Source organism: Uloborus diversus, chromosome 9 (assembly GCF_026930045.1).
Source record: "Uloborus diversus isolate 005 chromosome 9, Udiv.v.3.1, whole genome shotgun sequence".
Classification (NCBI taxonomy): Eukaryota; Metazoa; Arthropoda; class Arachnida; order Araneae; family Uloboridae; genus Uloborus; species Uloborus diversus.
Window position 1 is genome coordinate 38065554 of NC_072739.1, and position 25397 is coordinate 38090950.

The following is a 25397-nucleotide window of genomic DNA, read 5'->3' on the forward strand; positions in this document are numbered from 1 at the left end:
AAAATGAGTAGTAAACTTATTAAAAATTGGTAAATGTTCTTCTTTAAAGCAAGAAAAAGCTCCCCCCCCCCCCCCGCACCACCATCTCTTTTATTTTTTTCAAAACTATCTTCAAAATGTAAAAAATAAATAAATGAATGAAATAAAACAAAATGAATAGAAAACATATTAAAAGCTGGTAAATTTTCATCTTTAAAGCAAGACAAAGTACATTCCCCCCGCCCCTCACCCACACCTAAGATTAACACTATACTAGTATCACGCCTCACCTGATGCTTTTTTTTTTTCAGACCAAGTGTTTCTTTTTCAATCCGAACTTCACAAAGTGTACTTGATTAATTCACTATCTGATAAGGAGTTATGATTCATTTCATCCCCTACCCCTGCACCAACTTTCAATTTTGAAGGGAGGAAAGAAATAGTTTGCCCCAAGATCATAGCAAAATAGGAGTGTTTCCCCCCGTGTTGTTCCATTCTTTTCACACTGAACTAAAAATAAATCTGAGTATCAGATCATATGTCTGCCCGCATAAAACTAGCTGTCTTTCAACAACATTTGGAGTGCAGCTGTTTTTTTTCTTTTCTTTAATGCTAGTTTTCTTTTTAATTTCAGTTGTAAAGGAGAGCAATGCAGAGAGATCTATTAATACACATATTAAAAACAGTTATAGATGAAACAAATTTTGCTAGTTTGAGCATAACCTTCCATGTTGTTAAATTTCATTCCAGATTGCCCCCCTCCCCTCTACCGTGCTGCCACTTTCCGAAAGAAAAAAAAGCTGCAAATGAGTTTTTCTATTTGTCTGTTCAAGTTTTTCAGCCTTTTAGTTTTTATGACCCCCCCCCCCCCCTCCATTTATAAGCCTTAGTCACTACTGATGTTTAGCAGCGTGCGTCCCAGTTTATTATGATTATAACTCTTACACATGCCAGCTTTTTTTTTTTTTTTTTTTGAATACAGTTTTTGAAAAAAAAAAAAAAAAAAAAAAAGATAAAAAGTGGTTGTGTGGCGGAGAGGGGGGTGGGGGGGGTACTAATCTACAAATTCATGTCAGCTCATTTCAAGCATAGTCATGATTAATTGCTACTTACTAGATCATCCCCAGTAAGAGTACCCCATATTTAACTAGTTAGAATCTGAAAAATGTCATTATATCATAAGTCAAATTTTATTTAAAAATTCATAAGAATATGATCCCATTGACATCCCAACTTGAAACTTTGCACAAATAAAGATAAAATACACAAATTTTGAGAATTTTTTAAAAAAATTCGTTATACCTTTTCTGAGAAATTTCAATTTAAAATTTAAATTTCATTTTTTTAAAAATAATTTTTTTTTTGAAATTAGTCATGTTGCATATTGCATTAAACAGCAACTAATGTACTTTAAAATGCTTTTTACCAAATCTTTTTATCTATATTTGGTGCTGAGTTATTGTCCATTTTATGTTCAAGCATCCATGAAAAAAAGAGGGTTTTTTCGAAAAATCAAAGTGTCATAAATAAAAAAATAATAGATATAAAAATCTAAAATTTGGACTTTTGATTACTTCAAAGGGTACAATTGATGAGCCAAATTTCGAAGAAATACAAAAAGGTGAGGGGAAAAACTTTGGATCACTTGACATGGAATGACCCATTATTGAAACTTTTCTGGGGGGAGAACTTCCGGACCCCTACCTTATGTCTTTTGAACATTAGCAAATTTCGTTATAACACAAATATAGTTGTTTTTGAAAATTGTGTAAATTTCATGTTTACATAAAATTTAATTATTTTTCTTTTGCGTTTGTAAGGGGGGGGGGTGACACCCCAAATTACCGCCCTCGGTGTCACCCATGCTAAATACGCTACTGCCATAATACATAATAACAGTCGGGCATCCATATATTTTTGTGGCAAATACAAGAAAAATTTGTTATATACAAATTTCAATGTATAGAAGGGATTTTAAGTTCATTGCCCATAAAACATTAAAATTAAAGCGAATATTTTTTTAAAGAACTCCCTTTCTAATTTTTATGCAAATCAGGTTATATGAAAATAATTGAAATATGAATGAATAACAAAAATGCATGGAACAATAGAATTTTTTTTTTAAAACAATATATAAAAAAAGAAAAATGATTGCACTTCTTTTAAAAGCGAAACCTTGGAAAGTCTTGTTGAACAGTCAGTTTAACAAAAAGTTCAACAAAGAAATGTTCCTTCTTATTTAACAGACTAAAAACTCCATCAGTAACATTTTCTGAAAACTAAAGCTTTAAGACACAGTTCCGAATGCCTTTTGCATTTCATTTTTCAATGTCAGGGAAACATTTATAGATTTTCACTGAAACTAAGCAGATTTAGGAGAGAGGAACGTGCAATTCGACAAAAGTAGGCTTGCCAGATTTCTAAAATGTTTAACTGGAACACAATAATACTGCCTCCCCCCCCCCATGAGTGTAGCAAGTATTCAAAAGGGTACACACCCCTGGTTTGTTTTCAGAGGGTAGTTCATTATCAATGCTATGAATAAATGGTTACTATAATGAGCCGAAACCAAGGGTAGTACATAATAGACACAAGTAGATGCATTTAAACATTTTTATTACTTACATGTTAATATTTTAAAGGTACTTTAGTAATAAACAAAACTTTAAATGAGGAATAAAAATTTCAACAATATTTACATGTTACCATTGGCTAGGACTTTTTTTTAGTCTTTATTGTTTTTTATCTTGTCGTAAAAACTCACAGGCTAATCCGATTAATTTTACAGGTCAATGTTACAAATCTGCACCTCAGAGCTAGACTAATGTAAGTCACATAATCACTACTTTACAAGAGATACGAGTATTAAAAACATTTGTCTGGTGATACAAAGGATAGAACATGCACTCTTTTACCACTGGTAAATAATTACAGAGGATTTTGTCTCTAGAATTACATTTGCATGACTTGATGAGGACTAGGATTTTACATACGATGGACTATCAAACAGAAATACGTCAGTCTGGCTCTAAGGTACAGAAGTCAAAGTTATTATCTTAAATAATCCTTCACAGTTAATTATTTCTACACGTTTTTGGTCATCTGCAATCAAATTTCTTTTTACCAGGACGTGAAGTAAACCAGCCGGGACACCAGAATTTGTCTGAAACTGGGACGTCCAGCTAAAGAAATAGCTAAAAGTTTTTTTTTTTTACAGCATGGGTCACAACCAAAATCTGAAAACAACTAACCAAACTTTAGGAATTTTTAGAACAAAATAACCCCTTGTTTCTTCATCCTTCAATCCCAGTTCACTTGAGGGGTTTGCAATGACCTGAAATGAGCCACCTTTTTCTTTTGTCTTTAATTTTCATAAAGTAACTAGACTAAAGGAGAATGGAATCCCCCATTATGAATGGAATTTTTTTTTTCAATAGAGATTTTTTGATATGGAGAAAGTTTTTTTATGTGACAAACATGGAGATTGCTAAAAGTGTGAAAAATAAAATTTCTAGATAAAGGAAGTTCGATATATGAAGATATATTCAGTAAGTTAACGCCCTATAGCCAGGGCTAAGGCAGAAATACATGAAATACACTGCCAGCTCAGTCAATTCCAGCCAAGGACTGCAGTTTTGTGCTTATTAGCACTCATAATTCATTAGTGTATTTCATGTATTTCTGCCTTAGCCCTGGCTATAGGGCGTTAACTTACTGAATATGCCTGCCTTTGCCTTCAAAATTCGAGTTGAACCGAACCATTGTTTCGGTCACTTGTCTGGTCAGTGCTAATTCTGTATTAGCTACCAGTTTGTTTGGCACTCTTGGCTTCCTTAAGAGGTTTTCCACCTCCAGCTCAGTCACTCCTATGCCGGGCTGATGAGTGCTAATAAGCACGAAACTGTAGTCCTCGGCTGGAATTGACTGAGCTGGCGGTGTATTTCATGTATATGGAGATTTGATTTTTTAAATTTTGGCAAAAATATCTTCAAAAATCAAAACTCCAACATTGAAGTGTTTAGGGGGAGCATGGGGATTCTATTTCCCAAAATAATAGGTTTACTGAAAAAATAATAGCAACTGTTAGTCCTAGATGCATACTTCCATTTGCAAAAATGGTCAAAATAAGGTGCAGAGTTAAAAATATTGAAAGTTTGAAGCAAAAAACAAAATAAAGTGAAAAATAAAAAATTAAACTTCTCACACACAACCTAAGTCCCCTAACTTATTATTAGGGAAATAATCTCCTTTGAGAAATAATCCCAACACCCACACAAAAAAAAAGAGACTTAATTCAAGGAGATACTGGAGTTCAAAATTTTAAGGGACCATGCAAAAGATGACATTAGAACGTATCGCCCTTTCAGAAAAGTGACAGGTTGTCAAAGTAAAAACACAAATTATGATTCTCATTCAAATTGAAAATTAAATGCAAATATGTTATGCTACATTACATAAAAACACACTACAATAGCTTGTACAGTTTGAAAAAAACTCTCCAAACCCACATATAATTTTAAACCCTTGTTACCTGCTATATCCCCCCCCCCCCCCAAAAAAAAGGTGATTATGACTGCTAGTGTGAAATGGTGTAAGTCACAAAATGCAGAGTTTCATATCATCAGAGTGTTTTCTGTTAATATTGGTCGTACTAATGTAAAACCTTTATTGTTCTAATAGCTTTTTCATGCTTTAGATTTTCCTAAATGCAATGTAGGGGATTTGAAAACCATAAAAAAGTTATATTTCTTTTTTTTTTTTTTTTTTTTTGCATCTAATTTTTCATATCTAAACTCTGCATCTCATTTTGACCACTTTTGTAATTGGAAGTATGCATCAATAACTAATGGTTGCCAAAAAAAAAAAAAAATACTTGCAGGTTATTCAGGGACATGCCATACATATATTATTGTAGCATAGTTCATTGACCTGCAAACGCATCATTAGTTAATGAATATTTACCTGAAATATCTTAGCATCTCTCATTAACTTTTCTACAGGGTATTCACTATTAAAGCCATTTCCACCAAAGATCTGAAATTAAAAATTACATTTGGATAAATAAACACAGTTAAAAATATGAAAATACAATTAATAAAGTAAATTATAGAACCATAACAGGAAGGAAACTATGCTCAGTGGCCCTAATCCCATTACGAAAGCATCTCACTAGTTACACTTATTAAACACTGTCAGAGAAGTTTTTGCCACTAGGTGGACATTTTCGAGCACATGACTAGGAATACATGGCAAAGATGTAGCACTTATGGCCATAGTAACAAAAATATAAAGTATCTGCGCACACAACTCAAAACTATCTGTTGTAGTATTTAAAAATATATATAGTGGTAGATAAAATTTTCAATAATGCAATGCTTATTGTGCTTTCAATCATACATCCATGAAAGAAAGAGATTAATTTCAAAATTTTGAGCAAAGGACATATTGGCAGCAAATGTATCTGCACAGTGGCAAATGTATCCGCATACGGTGTAAGCGTGTGTGTCTACATTATCTAGCTATGCTCAGAGGCGTAGGAACTTTGTAGAAGTAGGGGGAGCTGGGACAGTATAAGAAGTGTCTGGAATCTAAGGGGTAGAAGCAGAGGCGCAACCAGAAAATAATTTTTTTAGGGGGGGGTGAGGCTTTTAAACGTTTTTCCCCATAAAAAATTGGCTTCGAAGCTTCCATCTCTTGAATATTGTATATATACAATTGTTTATGGAGAGAATGAGGTGATTAAACTTCTGGTTTTGAAAAGGAGTCTATTAGTACTCGAAGATGAGTACGTAGAAATAGAGGTGTTTCGGGGTCTCTTCCGGAAAATTTTCAAAATTCTTGTTTTAAAATCGAACTTATAGGTGATCTTTGATAATGTTAAGGGGAGAAAAGGTTTGAAAACCCTCCCTGAAAAATTTTCGAAATTAATGTCTTAAAACGCGATTATATACCATATTTGTTGCCTTTAGTGAAAATATGACTCGAAGGATTGTCCTCGATCGATTTTTCGAACGATTTACATCTCCGTCCCAATATTTCGAATTGGAAGTCCTAAAAACGTAATTGTAGACAACCTTCAATGATGGCAGGGGAAAAGGCTGTACTAGGGCTCTACTCTGGAAATTTTTCAAAATTGAAGTCCTAATAAAGGGCGTTTTTCAATGATGTAATCAGAAAAAGTTCAGAGGTTTCTTAACTTTTTCGAAATTGTAGTTGCTGAAAAACGCGACTGTGGATCATATTTGTTGGCGTTAGGGGTCCAGTAATTTTTTTGAAATTGAAGTCCCAAAAACGGAATATTACATAATCTCCCATGTTGTTGGAGGGCAAGGCATTCAAAGAACTCTCTTCCGGAAATTTTCAGGGAATTGAGCCTTGAAAACAAAATTTGAGGCGCTTTGTAATAATTTTGGAGGAAAGGGGAGGCTTCGACAGCGTAGCATTTAGAAGACTTTCTTATTTTCTGAGAACTAGAAAAAAGGGAATGGATGAAACAGGAGGGAGGAAGAATTGTTCACTATATATTATATTGTTCAGATAAATTTTTAGTTTAAAGTCTTTGAGTCTTTGATAGAAACTATAAAATATTGTTGGATTTTTTTCTGCAATAATAGATGAAAGGTAACAATTTTGGCTTAAAAACATATCTGTAAGTGATGAAAAAATCGTAATTTTGAGAAAGCAAAAAAAAAAAAAAAAAATTAATTTGAATTTTGTCATCTGGAATTCAAATTATGTTTTTCGCAATCACGAGTGTGTGTGTGTGTATGTAGGCGTGTGTGTTTGTGTCTGTGTGCAGGTATGAGTGTGTGGGTAGTTATGTGTATGAGTGTTTGTGGTAGGGGGGGGGGGAATGTGTATGTGTGTGTAGGAATATGTGTCTGTGTGTAGGCATGAGTGTGTGGGTAGTTGTGTGTATGAGTGTTTGTGGTAGGGGGGGAATGTGTATGTGTGTAGGCATATATGTATGAGTGTTTGTGGTAGGGGGGGGGAATGTGTATGTGTGTGCGTAGGAATATGTGTTTGCGTCTGTGTGTAGGCATGAGTGTGTGGGTAGTTGTGTGTATGAGTGTTTGTGGTAGGGGGGAATGTGTATGTGTGTGTAGGCATGAGTGTGTGGGTAGTTGTGTGTATATATGTCCGTATGTATGCGTGTGTGTGTAGGTGTATCTGTTTGTTTGTACGTGCGTGTATGTATGCGTGTAAGTGTAGGACATTGACGCTACCTGGAGATGGTTTTCGCTAGAGGAGCAGCATCGTTAGGCCGGTCGACGGTGGTGCTGCAGAGGGTGCTGGCGGGAAAACAAAATGATAGCAGATCCAAACAGTAAAATGAAAGCAATAAGCAATCGTGATTGCTCAAAGAACAAGAATAACTGTAACTTCTTAAAGTATAATCTGAGGGGTCAGATAACTTAAAATGAGATACAGTGGCTCCCAAAAGTGTTCGTACACCTTGAAATTTTGTAGTAAAATCAAAATAACGCGAAACTGAATTCGAACATGAAGTCCATTTTTTTTCACAATATTCCTATGCCATTCTGAATAAAACCCAGTAGTTTTTTTCAAAATATTGCCAGATTTTATTTTTGAAATTTGTCAAAAGATGAAGGGTCAGAGAAAAAAATACGCCACAAAAGTCATCTCACACTGAAATATTTTCGAATAAACCCATGATTAAAATTATCATAAGTTGTTTTTTTATTATTTTTGCATTGTGATGACACACTGTAAAGTCATTTGGCTTTAATTTTTTGTTTATCTATGACCTAATATTCTGCTTATTATTTTAAAATGGCAGCTATGCGCATAAACCAAAAACACAATTCGAAATTTGATGTTTTTTCTCTTTCAGTAGCCGTAAATTGGTTTGAAAATGTCTCTAAATTAGTTAATTTATACCATTCTATTGTGAAGTGCTTGATAAAATGCTTTAAAGACAAGAATAGGATCGAAAACAAGGTAAGAAAATGTCAAATGCAAAGTTAACAAAGCGTGATCGGAGATTTACAGTTAAAAAAAATGATGAAAAATACACCTTTTGGTGATGAAAAAATTTCTGCAGAATTGAATGAAACATTTTCGTTTAATTTTCCTCTAAAACTATTCGCCAAGTTCTCTGATTACCTGGATTAAATGGGACCTCTTCCTGCAGAAATTTTCTTGTTCGCGCGAAAAACAGAAAGCTTACGTTTTCCGCCGTAAAATCAATGATAAATAAGCTCAAAACATTTTGGAACAACGTCTTACTTAAAAATAAAAATAAATTCAACATTTTGGGTTAAATTGTTGCATAATTGTAAATAGAAAAAAAAATGAGAAATTAAATCTAAAGAACTTAGTTGGGATCAGCTATCAGGACAGTGAAGGTGTTCTTGTGTGAGGGTGCAGGACTTGGAAGTTTGAAACTTTTCGATGAATCATGCTGTTCAGTGAAATATTTTTAAAAACAATTTTAAATTGTTAGCCCAAAATTTGGCAATCGGAAACAACTTCGTTTTTTTAAATCAAGATAACGATAAGAAGCACACGTTTGCGTTTGGTGCCTCAAATATTGTCATTAAGCTTAGAAATATCTCCTCAATCGCCGGATTTAAACTTAATAGAACATATTTGGAGATATCTGGTGGATATATTACGAAAATACACTATTGAAACGGAAAACGAATTAGAAACAGTAAGACTCGAAGTGCGGCTGAACACTTACTCAGAAATTGTTCAAAAAAAAAACAAGAAAGAAAGAAAAAAAAAAACAGTGAAATCTATTCCCAGACGTTTAAAAGCTGTTGCTGATACTGCATGATATTCTACTAAATAATAGCTTAGTAAAAAGTTAGATTATTTACTAGTTTTTTGACATTTTTTCAAAGTGTACGAAGACTTTGATGAGATCAAGTTTCTGGCACTTTTTGATTATTGATTTCTTAAAAATCAAGTTTTATTATGTTATTAACAATTTTCATGTAGTTTTGTTAAAAAATAAATCATAGATCTTATAACTAAATACGCGTTCCAAAATATTAATTTTAACGAATCGATAATGGCGTATTTCATTGAAAATCGTAAGTGTACGAATACTTTTGGGAGCCACTGTAAGTTTTTGGAAAGTTGAAATTATTTGAACAAGTTCAACATTATTTGAACAAGTACAAACAATCTTAGTAACCTTTTTTCAGTCATGTCTGGAACACCTTCCATGTTATTCATATTTAAATGCCAAACTGGCTCATTATTTTTGTGATCATTGGACTAATGGCGACTCCAGGGGGGCTATGAGGCTGCAGTCACCCCCATACCAGAAATAAATTATTTCACCCTCTGTCTATGCATCTTAATGTTAAAAAATATATATATAATATCCTACATCCATTCTATCTTTATCAATTAATTTGTTTTCGCTCTTCTAAAGGTTGATACACAAATTTGCGATAGTAACAGATACAGGAGTGTTAGTTTTCCGAAATTTCCCTTCAAATTTCTGAACTTTTTCCCTACCTGTTCTAAATATTTATACATTTACTCACTGAAAGAAGGAAAGGAGAAAAAAGTGTAGGTATAATAGCTACTTGTTTTTTTCTTTCTCTCTCTTTAATTTTCGTGTTTAATATCAATTCTTAAAATTTTGTCTTCTTTCTCGCTGTTTTTCACTATTTGTTTAACATCTTTCAGCTTTTCTTTCTTCTATTTCATTTACATCACCTTGTCAGCGTAATTGTTTTGCATCCTTAACAAGAATTGAAAATTTTGTCTTCAAATTGCATAACAAATATGTCTAAACAAATGAAAAAACTTTGAATATACATTTAAAATTTAGAATTTTAATACTGAATACTAAATTTCAGATAATTTCAAATGCAACTCAGAAAGATTCATTAGCCATTAACACCCCTAGATAGCAGATAATGATACAGAACACTTTCGTTTACATCGATAAACTTTGGTAATGACAAGGAGACCTCAGCAAGAATTTTAACTACCTCAGCCGCCCCCAGAATAAAATTCTGGATTCGCCACCGCATTGGACAAATGAACCGCGTGCAAAACGAATAAAAATATGAACTGAACTGCAATGCCGCTCTCGAAAGCCGAAACACGAGCTCAAGGTGGGGAGCAAATCCATATTGGTACTGGTACTGATTTTCGCTGGCCGCGGGGTAGAGCCCACTTTTCCGCATTTCTGGAATCAAGAGATGTTTTAACAGTAAAAAAAAAGGTGAAGGTGAATTCAAGTACACTGACCACTCCGTCTGCCCCCTGCTTTTGTTGCTTATTGGGTGGAAATTCCGAAATTCCCAGAAAAGGCAGATCACATTTTTGAAATCAGGTTTGAGGAAATCAATGTACGGCAATAAGCTGCAATGCTAGAATTTTCCGGGGGAGCTGAGCCGGTTTGAAATATTCCAGTGGGAGCTCAAGCTCCCCTAGCTCCCCCGGTTCCGACGCCTATGGCTATGCTTATGGCATGTGACATTTAGTTGCGAAACTTAGTATTTAAGTCAGTGGCTCTTCTCTAGTAAGAGCCTGTCTAGTAATGTAAGTCTTAACCTGAAGTATCTAGTGATTTGTTTTTCAGTACTCCTCATAAAAACACAAAATTTGCTAATGCAAGCTGCAAGATAATTTAATTTCCCTGTACATCAAAGAATTATTTGCTGCTTTTCTCACTAAAACTGTTAAGTAAACACAAGACAGAACTAGTATATCAATATCATTAATTAGTGGAAAACTTTTCTTGGTAAAACTTTTAATATATTATCATTTAATAGGTATGTATATATGCGCATATATATATTTTGTGTATGTAGGTGCATATAGGGGAGCTAACGGCTTGATGTAACAGGGGTAAGTAAGTAGTAACTTTGCTTTTTCACTAAGAATTTATTAACCTATTTTTTTTGACTCAAACTTACTGTTATAATGTACAGTGTCACGTCATCACCGCCAGGCGACGCTGTGAGTGGATGTGTGCAAACCCTCCGTTATTGGCAGATAACATATCTTTTGACCTTCGTAAATTTTTGGTTAGCTTTATTATTTTTGACTAAATAGAGCTTTCAATGATTTTATTTCGTATTAAAATTTATCTATGTATGATGTATTATCATAGTTTTCAAGATTACAAAGTTGTTTGAATAGTTAACACGCTAAATATGAAAAATTATAATTTGGGGTTAATTGTAACAAAATCTCGAGGTACGTTGTAACATGTTACAACTTGCCCCATATTACTGTATGTTATTTGTATGTAATGAGATACCTTATTCTTTTTTTAGGATGAGAGAGTACAAGAGAAAGTCAGAGCGGGCTACACAAAACCGGAAGATATATGAATTGGCTGCAGCTGAAGTTTAAGAAAACAAGTGCAGTATTCGGAACGCGAGTAATCATTTTGGTCTATGGTCACGTATCTCTTTACAGATACATTAAGAAGAAGAATGAAAGTCCAAAAGTTGGTTATGTCAAGCCTAGACAAGTATTCACAGAAGAAGGTAAATTGTCTTCATATATCCTCAGGTGCGCTGAAATATACTGCCGTGTGCAGGTAAACAGCAGTATCTGCAGAAATGAGTTTTCGAGATATTTGAAGAAATGTGTGTCGTATTCAATACTAACAATAGGAAAATGTTGGAATTAGACGGGGTTTTTTTTGCACTTTTTTTTTCAGCGGAAACCAAATAAACAAGCTGGCACAATAAAGATAACGTACAATCAATGACAAAAATGCAAAAATATGAAAAATGAAAAATTTGCAGTTACTGCCCTTTACCTGTACACGGCAGTATACTTTGGATTACTTCCTATGGAAATAATTAAACTAGCTTGCGAATGAGCAGTTCAACTTTGTGGTAAAAATATTCCCCTTCTTCACATCAAAATAACAGTGCTGGTCTTGACTGGTTCTAAAATTTCATGTGCAGAAATCCTCACTTGTCTTTAAGGACCCTAGAAGCGACCGAGCAACGTCATTTAATAAAACGAATACTAGTGAATCATATCAACGTCTTCTCCAAAAATACGAATGTAGCGCTTCTAAAATATGGAACATAGATGAAACCGGAGTCACAATCGTTCAAAAACCAAAGAAAATTATTGCTGCTCGTGGTCAAAAGCAAGTTGGTGCAATCACATCAGCTGAGAGAGGAACGCTTGTAATGCTTGCCTGTGCCGCTAACACTGCAGGTAATCATATTCCAACGATGTTCATTTTTCCCAGATTTAAATACTCTGAAATATTTATTCGCGGTGGACCCCAGATAGCATCGGAGCTGGCAATTCTTCATGGTGGTTGACCGAGAAAGAATTCTTAGTTTTTATGGATCATTTTATTGAACATGCGAAGCCCACCAAAGAAGAGACAGTTTTGTTACTGCTCGATAATCATTCTCACATGTGAATATTGCAGTTGTCGCAAAAGCCAAAGAAAAAGTCATGTTATCGTTTCCCCCTCACTGCTCCTACAATTTCCAACCTATGGACGTAGGGGTGTACGGGCTTTTCAAAAACTACGTGAATAGGGTACAGACAGCATGGATGCATAATCATCTGGGGAAAATGATGACAGTATATGACATACCATGTGTAGTGAAGAGTCCTTACAACTTGCCTTGAACCCTGCAAATATTATGAGTGGATTTAAAGCTTCCAGTGTTTGGCCTTTAAATGTAGATATTTTCCAAGACAGTGACTTTGCGCCCTCTTTTGTCACTGATCGTCCAGATCCCATTGAACAATCAGAAAATTCTCTAAATGTGATTGAAAATTTATCGTTGAATCTCGAAACTGCAAACGAACCAACTCCGAGTTGCTCTGGTCCAAACAAATTTTCCCCATCAAAAATTAGACCATTCCCAAAGTCACCACCACGGAAAACAAATATAAATAACAGGAGTAAAAGGAAGTCCACTGTTTTGACAGACACATCTGAAAAAGAAGCTTTGAAAATGGAATATGAAGAAAAGATGAAAAGAAAGCAGAAAAAAAATAATAAAGAAAAAGTAAAGGGAAAAGGCAAAGGCAAAAAGTCTGCAAACAATAAAGATGGGATAGAAAGAGTAAAGCAAAGGGTTTTAAATTCAGATTCGGAATCTGAAGAGTGGTATTGTCTAGTTTGCAGCGAAGGGTATCATCATTCAAAAGGTGATTGGGTTGAATGTATTTTGAGATGTGGGCACATGTGGGATGTGTCGGAGGAGATACTATTTCTTTTGTTTGTATTAACTGTAACTCAGATGAAGACTAAATTCATTGATAAAGAGACTTATGAACAGACTGATTATTATAAGATGTAAGAACTAAGAGATAATTAAAATACTTAATTTGGAGGTTTATAATTTAACTTACTGTGATTTCGAAGTGCCTAGTTTGTATATAAGTACCTATGGTAGAATTTGAATACAAAACAGGGTTAATAGTTTAAAACTGAAATGTTTAAATTTTTGATTACCTAAAAAAATTGTATTTCAGTTAATTATTTGATAATAGATGCATTTAATCGTAGTATCTTATTATTTTCGTTAAATACCTAATTATTTGTTGAAAACAAAGCAAAATTTAAAGAAAAAAAATGATTAATGGTGTAAAATTCATGTTTTTTATTGTTGTTACTATATGCCCCAATAGATGTTACAACAAACCTCAAGTACGGGGTAAGTTGTAACACTTCCCTTTTTTTAGAATTTATTTTTTTTGAAAGAGATACCTATAGATGTGATGTTTTTTCAATTAGAATTCATAGAAGAATAATCAGAGTACCAATCAAAATTTAGTTAGTGATAATTTAACCAATACACCTCAAGATATGACACCATTTAAAAAAATTGTTACAACAAGCCCCTCGCTCCCCTACATGTACGAATGCATGCAACTCTGACATAAAAGAAAAGCAACTTTTCTATTTAATAGCTCACAATTACGGGAAAGGGGGGTGGGGATTGAAACTAGTTAATTTGTCAAAAAAAAACCTTGAACTATTCTCAAAAATCACATTTCACTCAAAGTTATTGATTGAATGATAATTAGAATAACTTTGTTTAAAACACCAAAAATTATCAAAGAAAGCTATGTGCTAATTTAAGTAGGCTTAAAAATTACACATATAGCTGTTTAAAATAAAGAATAATATGCATTACCCACTGCTCTACAGAAAGTTACTTAAAACACTGAAGTTTCTCTATGCTATCTCAAACTCCGATACAAGTTACAAATAAAACCAGGAAGCTAGTAGCGAAATCGGCTAACATTGTCCTACATTTGCTGTTAATAATCCACATGAAACTGATTTCCTAAAAACGTATGAGAATTCTTATGACCACAGTTTAATGTGCTGGGATTGCTCAGGAATTTTTCAATTTTTGAAGACTATTGAGACAAAAAATAAACACTCAACTTAAAGAACATCAGCCTGAAATGCGTTATAATCTGCATTGTAATTTTAACACTTTATTGATGTGGATGAAACATATCATACAAGTTGTTCAACAGAATAAAGCAAACACTATTAATGATGTTACTAATAGCATTCTTGTCAACCGTCAAAGAAAAAGAAAACAGGAGATTCCACTAGAGGTATACAGGTCATGATTCACCAGCAACATATCTTCACAACATTATTAAATTATGCTTTTAAATAACATGAATACTAAATTTAAAGTGAAATGCAGATTTTTTCGCAGATGTAAGCTAATCAGTAGTAGCAAGAAAAATATACTACAAAGGAAAAACTAAATAATAAGTAGTGAATTTGCTTAAAGTTTTGTACATTCCCCAGTCTCTACCAAAAAGTAGCTACAAAAATTTGATTATTAAAATCTGAAAAAAAAAAATCAATATGTAATGAAAACAAAATATAAAATAAGTAGGTATAGGGTAGCAAATGTTAAACTAACTTCAAACTTTCAAAATAATTGAAACATTTTCAAGATGCAAAAGGATTGAAATCTGCTGCAATTTTTGGCAAAGCGTGAAGTCAATCATCCGATTGACTAAAAAAACTGCAAAAACGGGAGAAAATCGTAAAAAACGGGAAATCTGTACATGGAAGAAAAAAATGGGAGTCTCTCGTTAAAAACAGTAGAGTTGACAAGTACGTAATAATAAAGCATAATGGATAAAAGACGGGGCCCAGAAAATAATACTTTTGAAATTTAGAGAAACGCAGCAGGATTATTTTCGCAAAAAGGGCGTGTGTTTCCATATTGATGTTCCGTTTTTTGAAACAGACCGAGATACAAATAAAAAACAGGTGTACTTCACTGTCATTCACCAAAGTAACCAAGGATTTGAGCATACACTAAAGAGCATGTGGCATAGCAAATGCGATGTTCCTAACATAAATGATATTTTCACGAAATCAGACAATGCCACATTCAGATAGAAGCAGTAACATTACGCCAGTTTGGACTTCAATTGTTATGCCATGATTACAATGAGCCACAACGTGGTAAAGACCAATGTGATAGGGAAGCAGCTAATGCTCAGGGTTATCTTAGTGCTCTCGGGAGCAGACATATCTAATGCTTCAGATTTGAAAAAGGGTTAACTTTAGATGAGAGTTGCGAGAAAGTCTAAAAATGTTTTCATATCTGTATTATCAACTGAAAAACATAAAGCTAGCAGTATAAATTTAGAATGGCAAATTATTTTATATCTGATTTGAGTTACATATACATTGCTTTCCTCTTTTTTTACAGCAAATAGAACAACAAGAAGTGCATAATTTGCTTACCATACTTGAACAAATTCATAATTCTTAAAAGCAGTTTGCTGAATCTGAACAAGTTATTAACGGGAAAAGTCAGCCAAACCAAAACAGACAAATAGTTTTTAACCCATACTGACCCAGTATTTTCAATTTCGTTCCATATATTATCTTTTGTAAGCAAAGCTTGGAAGACCTTAAAGGCAAATTTAAAGCCCCCACCTTTGGCCAGAGTAGGGGCAGTATGGGAGTCCTACTTCTCCTGTAAAATGCACGAAGGTGAATCTGTAGGGTTGTTTGCAGCAAGGTTGGAGGGAATTTTTAATCAGTTAATCGAAAACTGTTATGTAATGAAAGAAAAAATCAGAACCTTCAAGTTAATTCGGTTCTTAGCTTCTAGGTTTGACAGCATTGTCCAGGCCATCTACAAATGGGAAGAAGGGAGATTAACTTTCTCCAAAGTAAAAGATGAGTTACTGGTCAAGGAGGGCAGAATTAGGCATTTGGTCAAAGAGTCTGACCCTCAAAACTCAGCAATGTTTTTAAAATCAGGAAAACCCGGAATGGCAGATGATAGGAGCAAATCCCTTTTTAAGAATAAAATTTGTAACATTTGCAAAAAGAAGGGACACATTGTGTCGAGGTGCTAGAGCCGAAATAAGATAAAGCAAGACAAAAATTTGAAATTTAAAACTAAAGAAGACCCTCAGGCAGCAATGTTTTGTTCAGTCAATGAAAATGAAATTTCTGCCTACACCACATATCCAAAAGTGCGAGAATACATGGTTGTTGAATAGCGGTGGTACTTCTCATTTTTGTAAAGACAAATCTCTGTTTTCAGAATTGAAGCCTGTCCAGAACACACAAATGGAGATGGCGGTTGGAAATGTAAAAAGAGTAAAGTAGAGGGCATCAGGAAAGTAATTTTTTTAATTAAATCCGATGGAAAATTAGTTACAATTATTTTAAACAATGTTTTTTATGCTCCAACACTGCGGCGCAATCTCCTTTCTGGTTCTTGCATAGACAGTCAGGGCTTTGAACTTAAATGGTTGCCCGAAAAAATTTGTGTTTACAATCAAAATAATGTAAACTTGTTTACAGCAAATTTAGTTAACAAATTTTAGCATGCCAGGCCTAAATTTTACATTAATTCCGAGAATGCTCACCATACTGGGGTTTTAAGTACCAAGGGCCAATATAGCCTTTATTCCTAGATCGTTATATGTAACAAACGGTGGAATCGGACGATCGTGCTGATTAGCCAAAGATGTGTATTATCCATTTTTCTCGACAGATGGCGGCACTAGTATCTTTCCAGGCTTTAGGAGACAAGAAAACCGTTGCTTGCATGTGCTCTCAAAATTGATCAGCATTTAATCTCTCTTAATTAGGTAATTATTAATTTATTTTTTACTTGCTTTGATATAAATTATTGATTAATGCACCAATTAGCCAAATGTACAAAAAAATATATACTATATACTATTTTTTTACTTCTAGGACGTATTTTATGATCACCCCTACGATCGCGCTACTTCGGCGTTACGCTCAACATCTTCAAAATCGTTAAAGGTAAGTTTTCCCTTAATACTTTTCTATTATGTTTTAATCATGTTGCATTTAGGCACAAAAACTTTCAAAAAATATGTTTTATGTGTGTTTAGTCCATTGTATAGGAGAATGCGTGACGGAGGAGGGAGGGGGGCTATGCCTCGGCAGGGGGAAAATTACCCTTGTAGAATGTTATTAAAAATATTATTTTTACCATAATATTTTCAGTTCACAAAATTTCAGTACAAAACTTATTAAATTTTATAGATAATTGGTAAATTTACTCTAAAATTTTTATATTCATGTAATTTTTTCAGATGTCCACTACGTGGAGTGGGAGAAAACGGAAAGCTCTCATTCAAGAGGAAATCCTGCAGTTGTTAGGTTCCTCTGGTTCGGAAATGAGTGATCTCTCTGAAGAGGATGATCCAGTTGCTGATAAAACATATGTCCCCGTAACTTTGGGAAGAGAATCGAGTTCTGATGAGGATGAAATAATCCGGGATTTAACTTCTCCAACAACCTCTTCTGCACCCATTCCGCAAGATGTCATGTCAAGCCCTTCTGCAGCATCAGTAAAAGCATCAAGGGAAGAAAAAAAAAAGGCGAAGGAAACCAGTGGCTTAATACCAAATTTGATACAGTTCCTCATCCTGAACCATGTGATGCTACTCAGCAACAGGTATTTTCCTTTTCATTATTTGTAAAAAAATTTTAAGATGAAATTCAGCTTGCATGTGAAGCATTTTCAGGAAAATTTACATTACTCTTTTCAATGACTCAATTCCAATAAAATATAGAGTTAGAATGAAAATACATATATTTCCTACATAGCACTTTCTTTTCTATCATTCATAATCCTTTTCAGGAAACAATAAAGTAAAATATTTATAAAAATCCTCTTAAAGTTGTTGTGAAGTTATAAACCTTTTTAGGATGAAAGTTTGAAGCATATATACTTATGTTTTAATGAAATGGCTTCTTGAAATTTTGAAGTGCGTGTATGTAATAAATATTTTTTGAAGCTTTTACTTTCCTGACTTTGTTTTTGTTATTTATTTTGCATTTTTCTGCACAGAATTAGGCGTTAATGCTTTCCAACAATTAGGTTCACATGCAATTTGGTAATTTTCCATTTTTTTTTTTTTTTTTTGCAAAATGATTGACTTTTTAAATGTCTAGGCAAAAATGATGCATAGCTGATGTCTGATTGATATCTTTATATATTAATAGGCAAGCCGTTTTCTTTCGGTACCGATTTCTCCTTTGTTTGTGAACCGATTTCCTTCATTCTTTTTTTGTTCGGTAGCTATTGCCGAGTTTTAGTGACATCAATAAAATTTTTTGAAATCGAACGCCAATTAACGGAGATATTAATAAAAATGCATTTTCGTCCTAAATGGCTCTGTCTACGCAAACGGATGGTCCAATTTTTTCGAATTTGATATGGTTGGAAAGGTATTTAAAAAACGCTGCTAACAAAAAAAATTTCAGGGCGCCCAAGGTCCAATAACCTAAATCCACTAGAAAAAAGTTATAAGCGTTTTTTAGTTAGCGAAACTCAAAAAATAATTTTATTTTAATTTAATTTTATCTCTTTTCCATCATTGAAATTCATTGTTGGAAGCATGAAACATTAAGTTTTAATTCATTTTTTAAACCGCTTTTTCTACATGAAAAATGCATTTTAATGCTTTGAGTTTGGTATGGTTGAAAAGCTCGTGAAAAATACTTAAAAAAACGTTTACCCCCCCCCCCCCCCCGTTTTATGGCAAAAAAAACAGAATCCTGCTACGATGACTAGAAAATAAGCTAGAAGCAATTATAAGTTAGCAAAAATTCATTTTTATTTAATTTTTCACGCGACTTAGTTAGCGTGAAGAAATTTCTCGATAATATTGTCTTGCCATTTTTAGCTTGAGCGTGAAGAAATGAAATTCATGCTTTCATTTTCATTATTGAGGCTTTGTAACATTTTCAAAATTGCTATTTTTGGACTGTTGATACTGTTAAGGATTTTGCAGGTAATGTGTTTCGGCCTTGCTCATAGTTTCCGAATTAAATGGCTGTTGTCGAAAAATTTGGCAATCAAACCAAAATACCAGTTTAAATTAAACGTTCTCTAAACTTGGCTTCAAAAATTTAACTGTACTGTTTTTCTTATTTTTACACAGCCAGGTTTTCTCACTTATTTCTATTATCCCTCAAAATAGAGTATTCACGTACCAAACTTTTATCAATACCTACTCTATGTTAGGTGTGTACTATGTAATTGCTCAAAAATCTTATATCTTTTATTTAAAAAAAAAATGCCTTAATTTATATTTCTGTACTATGAACATTGACTGTCATTACTTCGATTATGCCTCGATGTAGAACATTAACAGGTCGAAGTACGAGACAAAGAAGCAGGAATAATTACTCATGTAATAGTATAAATAATACAGAAAATAATGAAATTAGTTTGTGAGCTACATTTAGATGCACACTGAATGCCATTCCAAGAACTTTCAATAGTTATGACTGCGGAATGATGGATTTACAGTGCAGGTTTTACAATGCAAAACATTTCGAGTCTGAAGTGACTTAGCTAATAGGAACACATTTACTTTCTGTTGCCATAAGGGAAAAGCACTATAAACGCCTCTAAGTCAAAACGATTATTTCAAATCATTGTATGATGGACTAACTTCAAGTGAAACTTCAATAAAAACAAAGTCAAAAAATTATTTTAAAAATATTCGTAAATTTAATTCAGCTTTTGCCATGGTTAGTTCAGAAGCTAAAACTTTGGATATAGTTGCGAACGGAGTGTATCACTTTAAAATACATGATGTTTTTTATCACAGAGCAGGTCCAATGACTGCTGGCCACAGTCGTTCACCATGTTATGCGCAATTATATTTTTATGATGTCAATACTGCTGTCAATTATAGATTGCGCGAACACTTCAATCAAACAAGCGATATCAATATAATGCGCAAAATTTCTCTTGAATTGGAACGAATCAACCCTTTTGTACAGTCCTTCATTGCAATGAAAGATCATTGCCAGAGGGCGGAAAACGAAAATAAAGAAATTAGCATGCTCATCACAGTTAATCACGATTTGGATCTACGCCGTTTCAATGATGCAGTTCAAACTGATGTAGCAGTAATATTTAGTACAGTAAACAGTGAGCCGCCTTTTCGACGAAATATCATTTCGTTTTCGAAAGTTAATGGTGCCATTAAAAATATCTGTTTTGGATTCCTCCGTAGAATTACGGTAACCGGGTCGCGTTGGCGGATTTTTTCAAAAACAGCCAAAGTTGGCACCTACGATTTGTTGGGGAGAATTTCTAATTTAATAATATCTCCCCAATGTTTCTTTGATACTAGCAGAGTGAGTTCGGAAATAAGAACTTGACAAACTATTTCTAACTTTCATGATGTTTATTTAAACGATAATGTAAATAGATAAAAACACGCTGTAAATGATAAAAATAAATACTAACAACATAATCTCTTTACATGCTACTTCTGCATGAGATAACTAACAGTGCAACGCAAACTGCATGACTATTGACTAAAAAACTTTGATGAAGTAGACCCATTGGGAAATAAGCTAAGTCCAGCTAATCATTTTAATAAAGGGCAAACGGCACGAACAAGCAAGTTCGCATACCGATCGAGCGACCGCCTACAACAAGAGATGATCGAAGAGAGAGCGAACTAAAGCCGCGAACAGTTTAAATATCCCCCCGGGTCATTAGCATATCCGAGTCACGTGAACGGACACATCACTGCTATCGTTGAGCACACGTGCCTTCAGATTTCTTCTAGAAGCATCTATGACGTCATCCACAACAGAGTTCCCGCCAAGGGTGAACGAAAGTGAAACAAACATTCGGTCGATTCGACCAATGTGAATGAGTGCTGATAAGAATCTTTTACCCCAGTCATGCAGAATGATTGGTAATACATTACAAGTAAGGAAAAACATTATTTTACTCTTGGTGTTGTGAGGTGATGAGACAGGATTATTTACTGTTGTTATTAACAGGCATTTATGCCTAACACGATTCAATGTAAACAAAGTACTTTAATGTAAACAAAGAAAATCCACTAATAAGAATGGATCCAAAAAAATAAAAATGGGCGGAGCTCTCGATGACTCAAACTATCACCTTGGTAACGAAAAGTCTGTTGACTTTTTTCATTCTCTAATCGTAACCGCAAAGAAAAAAATATTAAAATTCTTTTTCCTCTTTTAAATAATGATAATGTTACAATATATACAAAGATACATATTATTAAACCTAATTTAGGAAATCATAGAGTATAGCTAGAATTTTTTTAAGAGAGAAAACAATTAAATACTTAAAAGAAGAAAAAAAAGGGAGGGGGAGTGGATATTTGGAACAGATAATTGATAGTTTTCAAAAACATTTGATGCAAAAGAAAAAAATTACTTAAGCTGTTTTTGGCTAGCATGCACATTTTATTCGAACAAAATACATAACTAGCAATGAGCGAAATGAGCAAAAAGGAAACGAAACATTATGTAACATTAACATTGTATTAAAATTTTAAAAAACTGCTAAATAAAGTAAAACTACTACAAAATGATGTTAAAGCTCTATTAAAATGTAAAATAACATTCTAATTAAATAATTCAACAACTCCATTAAAATTTAAATTAATCTACCAAAACACATTGAAACAAATTCTAAAAAACAAAAAAATGTAAAATAAATTCTAACAAAATTTAACAACATTAAAAGTTGGATAGAAAACGACATTAATGTATGAAATAAATCGTCGCCAGATAAAGCAGTGGCTATACATGCTTATTCGTGTAATGTGCTTTTCAACCTTGTGAACAGATATCTTTAAAAAATGGTTCAAGAACTTTATCCTGGTTAAACAACTCCTTCAAGGAAAGAACTTAGTGCAACACTGTTGGATAACAGATGTAATGAATGTCATAAAGCGACTAAGGGAGAACTCCCAGAAAAGTCGGTAATACTCGTACAAGATGGAAGGTCAACCCATAGGCATCTTGTACGGGGGGGGGGGGGGTGCTCCATCTTTTTAAGTAAAGAGGTTTTGCCTCTCCACTTTTTTAAGTTCAAAATTTATGATGGATCAAAAGATGAAAAAATAGGTAGATTCAAGTATTTAAAGAAAGATATCACTTATTAGGAGTGGGTTTTATACTTTTCACAAGTTTTTACTTCATAAAAAGTAAAATGGAGCTTTGAATTGGAAGAAAGAAGTCTACTGTGGTCACCCATCCTGATTTTTGAGGTTGCTTCCGGTGCTTTTTAGAGATCATTTAATCAATGATACGTTCAAGTTGAATTCATAAAAAAGTCAGCTGTAGGGGCGCCGCCCACCTAACCTGTCAACTGCCTTGAACCTCCTTTGAACCTCCCTTTTTTTGGTGCACCAGCTGCCTATGGGTCAACCATTCACAATGATTCCGGTATTGATGACTATGTCATTGATGGGAAGAATTTTTCCTTTCTATCAGCTGTAGGTACAGAAGCAAATTATAAAATCTCAAAATATTGCTTAAAATTAGCTAAAGAAACTAGTCGTAAATGTGAATTAGAATATGGTTGTGTTGTAAAAAGCTTCGTAAATAATAACAAAAGCAAATTGGTAAAATTACGAGAAGAACTAGAAAAAAATTATTTTGAGAATGGCAATTTTTTTTATTGCATATGGATATCCAGCACACTATCTTAATTTAATAGGGGGACATATTTGTAAAATGAGAAATATCAGCCTCAGTAGGAGAGAGTTTGTTGATGGTTCTAAGTATTTTAGAAGTCAGTATGTAGCAAAAGGGTTTCTAAATTCTTATGGTGGTGCAATTCCACAACTTCCCTGAGAAACGTGACAGAACAGCCTTAACAAATGTTAGGAGACATACATACAAAACCGCTATTTTCTTGAAAATTATCAATGAACATGAAGACAAAATAAACAATTCATTTCATGTTTCACATGATTGCAGACTCTGCAATGAAATTTTACCTGGAAAATGGGTCCAAATTATCCAAATTGAAAGCGAAGAAATATGCACCAAATATGTAACAAAATCAAGAATATAGGCCACAGTTAAAATATAAACAGAAAAAATGCCAATCTGCAAGAAATCAATCAGATCCAGTTAAGAATGCATGTTGGAAAGGTAACATTTTTGGTTATGTGCCTCTTGTCCTCCATGTAAATATTTTCTAAACTAAATTTGGTTTGGCATTTAAGTTAATATACTAAAACTGTTTGTTTCACCTCTAAATGGAAGAAGAAAGACATTTTGATTTGCATACAACTGAGCAATCGCAGTAGCGATTCTAGCTATAAAACTTCGATGATGTGATTCTTTCTTTGCTTTCTTTGATCTTTTTCAATGCTTCTCCTGGGTAGGTGCACGTAGGTATGATTTGTAATGAAATGCTGGGATGGCATGTTTTTAACTTTCTTTAAATTGAAATAGTGTTTTATGATTTTACTTTAAATAATTTTTTTATCAAAGTTATACTGACAATTTTTTGTGATTATTCAAGTAGAATTTCAGTTCATGTTTCACATGATTGCAGACTCTGCAATGAAATTTTACCTGGAAAATGGGTAATTATAGAGTATAAAGGAAAAAAGAGTGAAAAGATTTGTTGGTCAAATTATCCAAATTGAAAGCGAAGAAATATGCACCAAATATGTAACAAAATCAAGAATTGGAAATTTTTATGTTTTCCCAGAAAGAGAGGACATTGATATTGTAGGAAAGACTGATGTTGTAAAAGTATTAGAGGAGCCATTTTTCAACAACCATGAACAATATTACTTTAAAATTTGAATGTTCAATTGTGTAACAGAAAATGTAAAACATCACTTCTTTTTTTTATTGTAATGTATGCAATGATAAATATAGTCTTTAGACTTCATTTTGCATTATGACTCATTTTACCTCCGGTTGGGATAAAATGGGTCAACACTTTTCAAGATAAGTTAAACCAGTTGATGTTTGAAAATTTTTTATTAAAGTTACTTAAAATTCTCCTAAAAGAATGTTATGTCATATTTCATTTTTAAAAAATGAAAAAAAAAAAAACTTTTTTTGGCTATGTAACTTTGGATGTGAAAATAGGTAAAAAACTACCCATTTTACTGAACCTGACCGTAGTTTACAATAAAGAAAAATTCAAAGAGTGTTTCAACATTACAACAATTTCATCCGATCAATTTTTACCCAAGGCTAAGGCTGTACCCCAGTAATACAAAAATTATTTTGATATTGGATACTTGCTCTGTGCATCTAAATGGGTTAAAAAAAGAAAATATCAAAAGGAGTTTTTTTTTTTTTTTTTGGCCACCAAACTAGGCTCCTCTCATTTAGCCAATTGACAGGGGATTGTTAAATAAGTTTTCAAATTTCATTGCTTTTTTTTTTCCTTGACAAAACATTTGGCATACATTGATGGCTACAAAACTTAGAAAGTTATATTTTTGATTAAATATATTTTGATACTATTTTAACTTAATTTTTTGAATATTTTATCAATTGCATAGGAAAAAATAGCTATAAAGTATTAAATACTAGTGTTCACCTTTTGTAATGTTAAACTAAAAATAAGACTTTACACATAATTAGAATTTCAAACATGGGACATTTAAAAATTTAGTGAAAAAATGTTTCATTTCTCTCTCAAAAAATTGTGCCCTAACACATTTCGGAGGGGAATCTCCCTTTCATCTACAAATTTAAACTTTGTATATGAAGTTATAATGAAAAAATATATATTTGGAATGAGCAACTGCACATAACTTATGCATCTCCTTTTCACTGGAAATACAAAATGTAAAGAATTATAACAAGTAAAATGTGTTTTAGGTTTTTTTTATAAAACCTTTTTCTTTTCCCATCACAGTCTGAATCTGATTAGAGTGTTTCCAATGGCGTAGGCATAAACTATTCCTTTTTTTAAAATAAGAGCAAGTACAGTAAAACCTGTGTAAGTTGACCACTTGCGGTGCAGCACTTTGGTGGTCAACTTAGACAGGGTAGTAATAAAAACTTTTTTTTTTGTCATTTCTTGTCCCATGCATTCATTTTTAACTAATTGGAATACTTTAAACTCACTTTCATTGTTTAACATTGCTTTAAAACAATAAGA

General features: G+C 33.2%; 1 protein-coding gene across 1 annotated transcript in view; it reads right to left on the minus strand.

Moving 5' to 3' along the window:
- Positions 1–25397, minus strand: part of LOC129230162 (medium-chain specific acyl-CoA dehydrogenase, mitochondrial-like) — a 42940-nt gene that overhangs the window by 2139 nt on the left and 15404 nt on the right. Inside the window, exon 9 of the mRNA XM_054864564.1 lies at positions 4942–5013. Within this exon, the coding sequence (XP_054720539.1) occupies positions 4942–5013 (72 nt within the window). The remainder of the gene's footprint in view (positions 1–4941; positions 5014–25397) is intronic.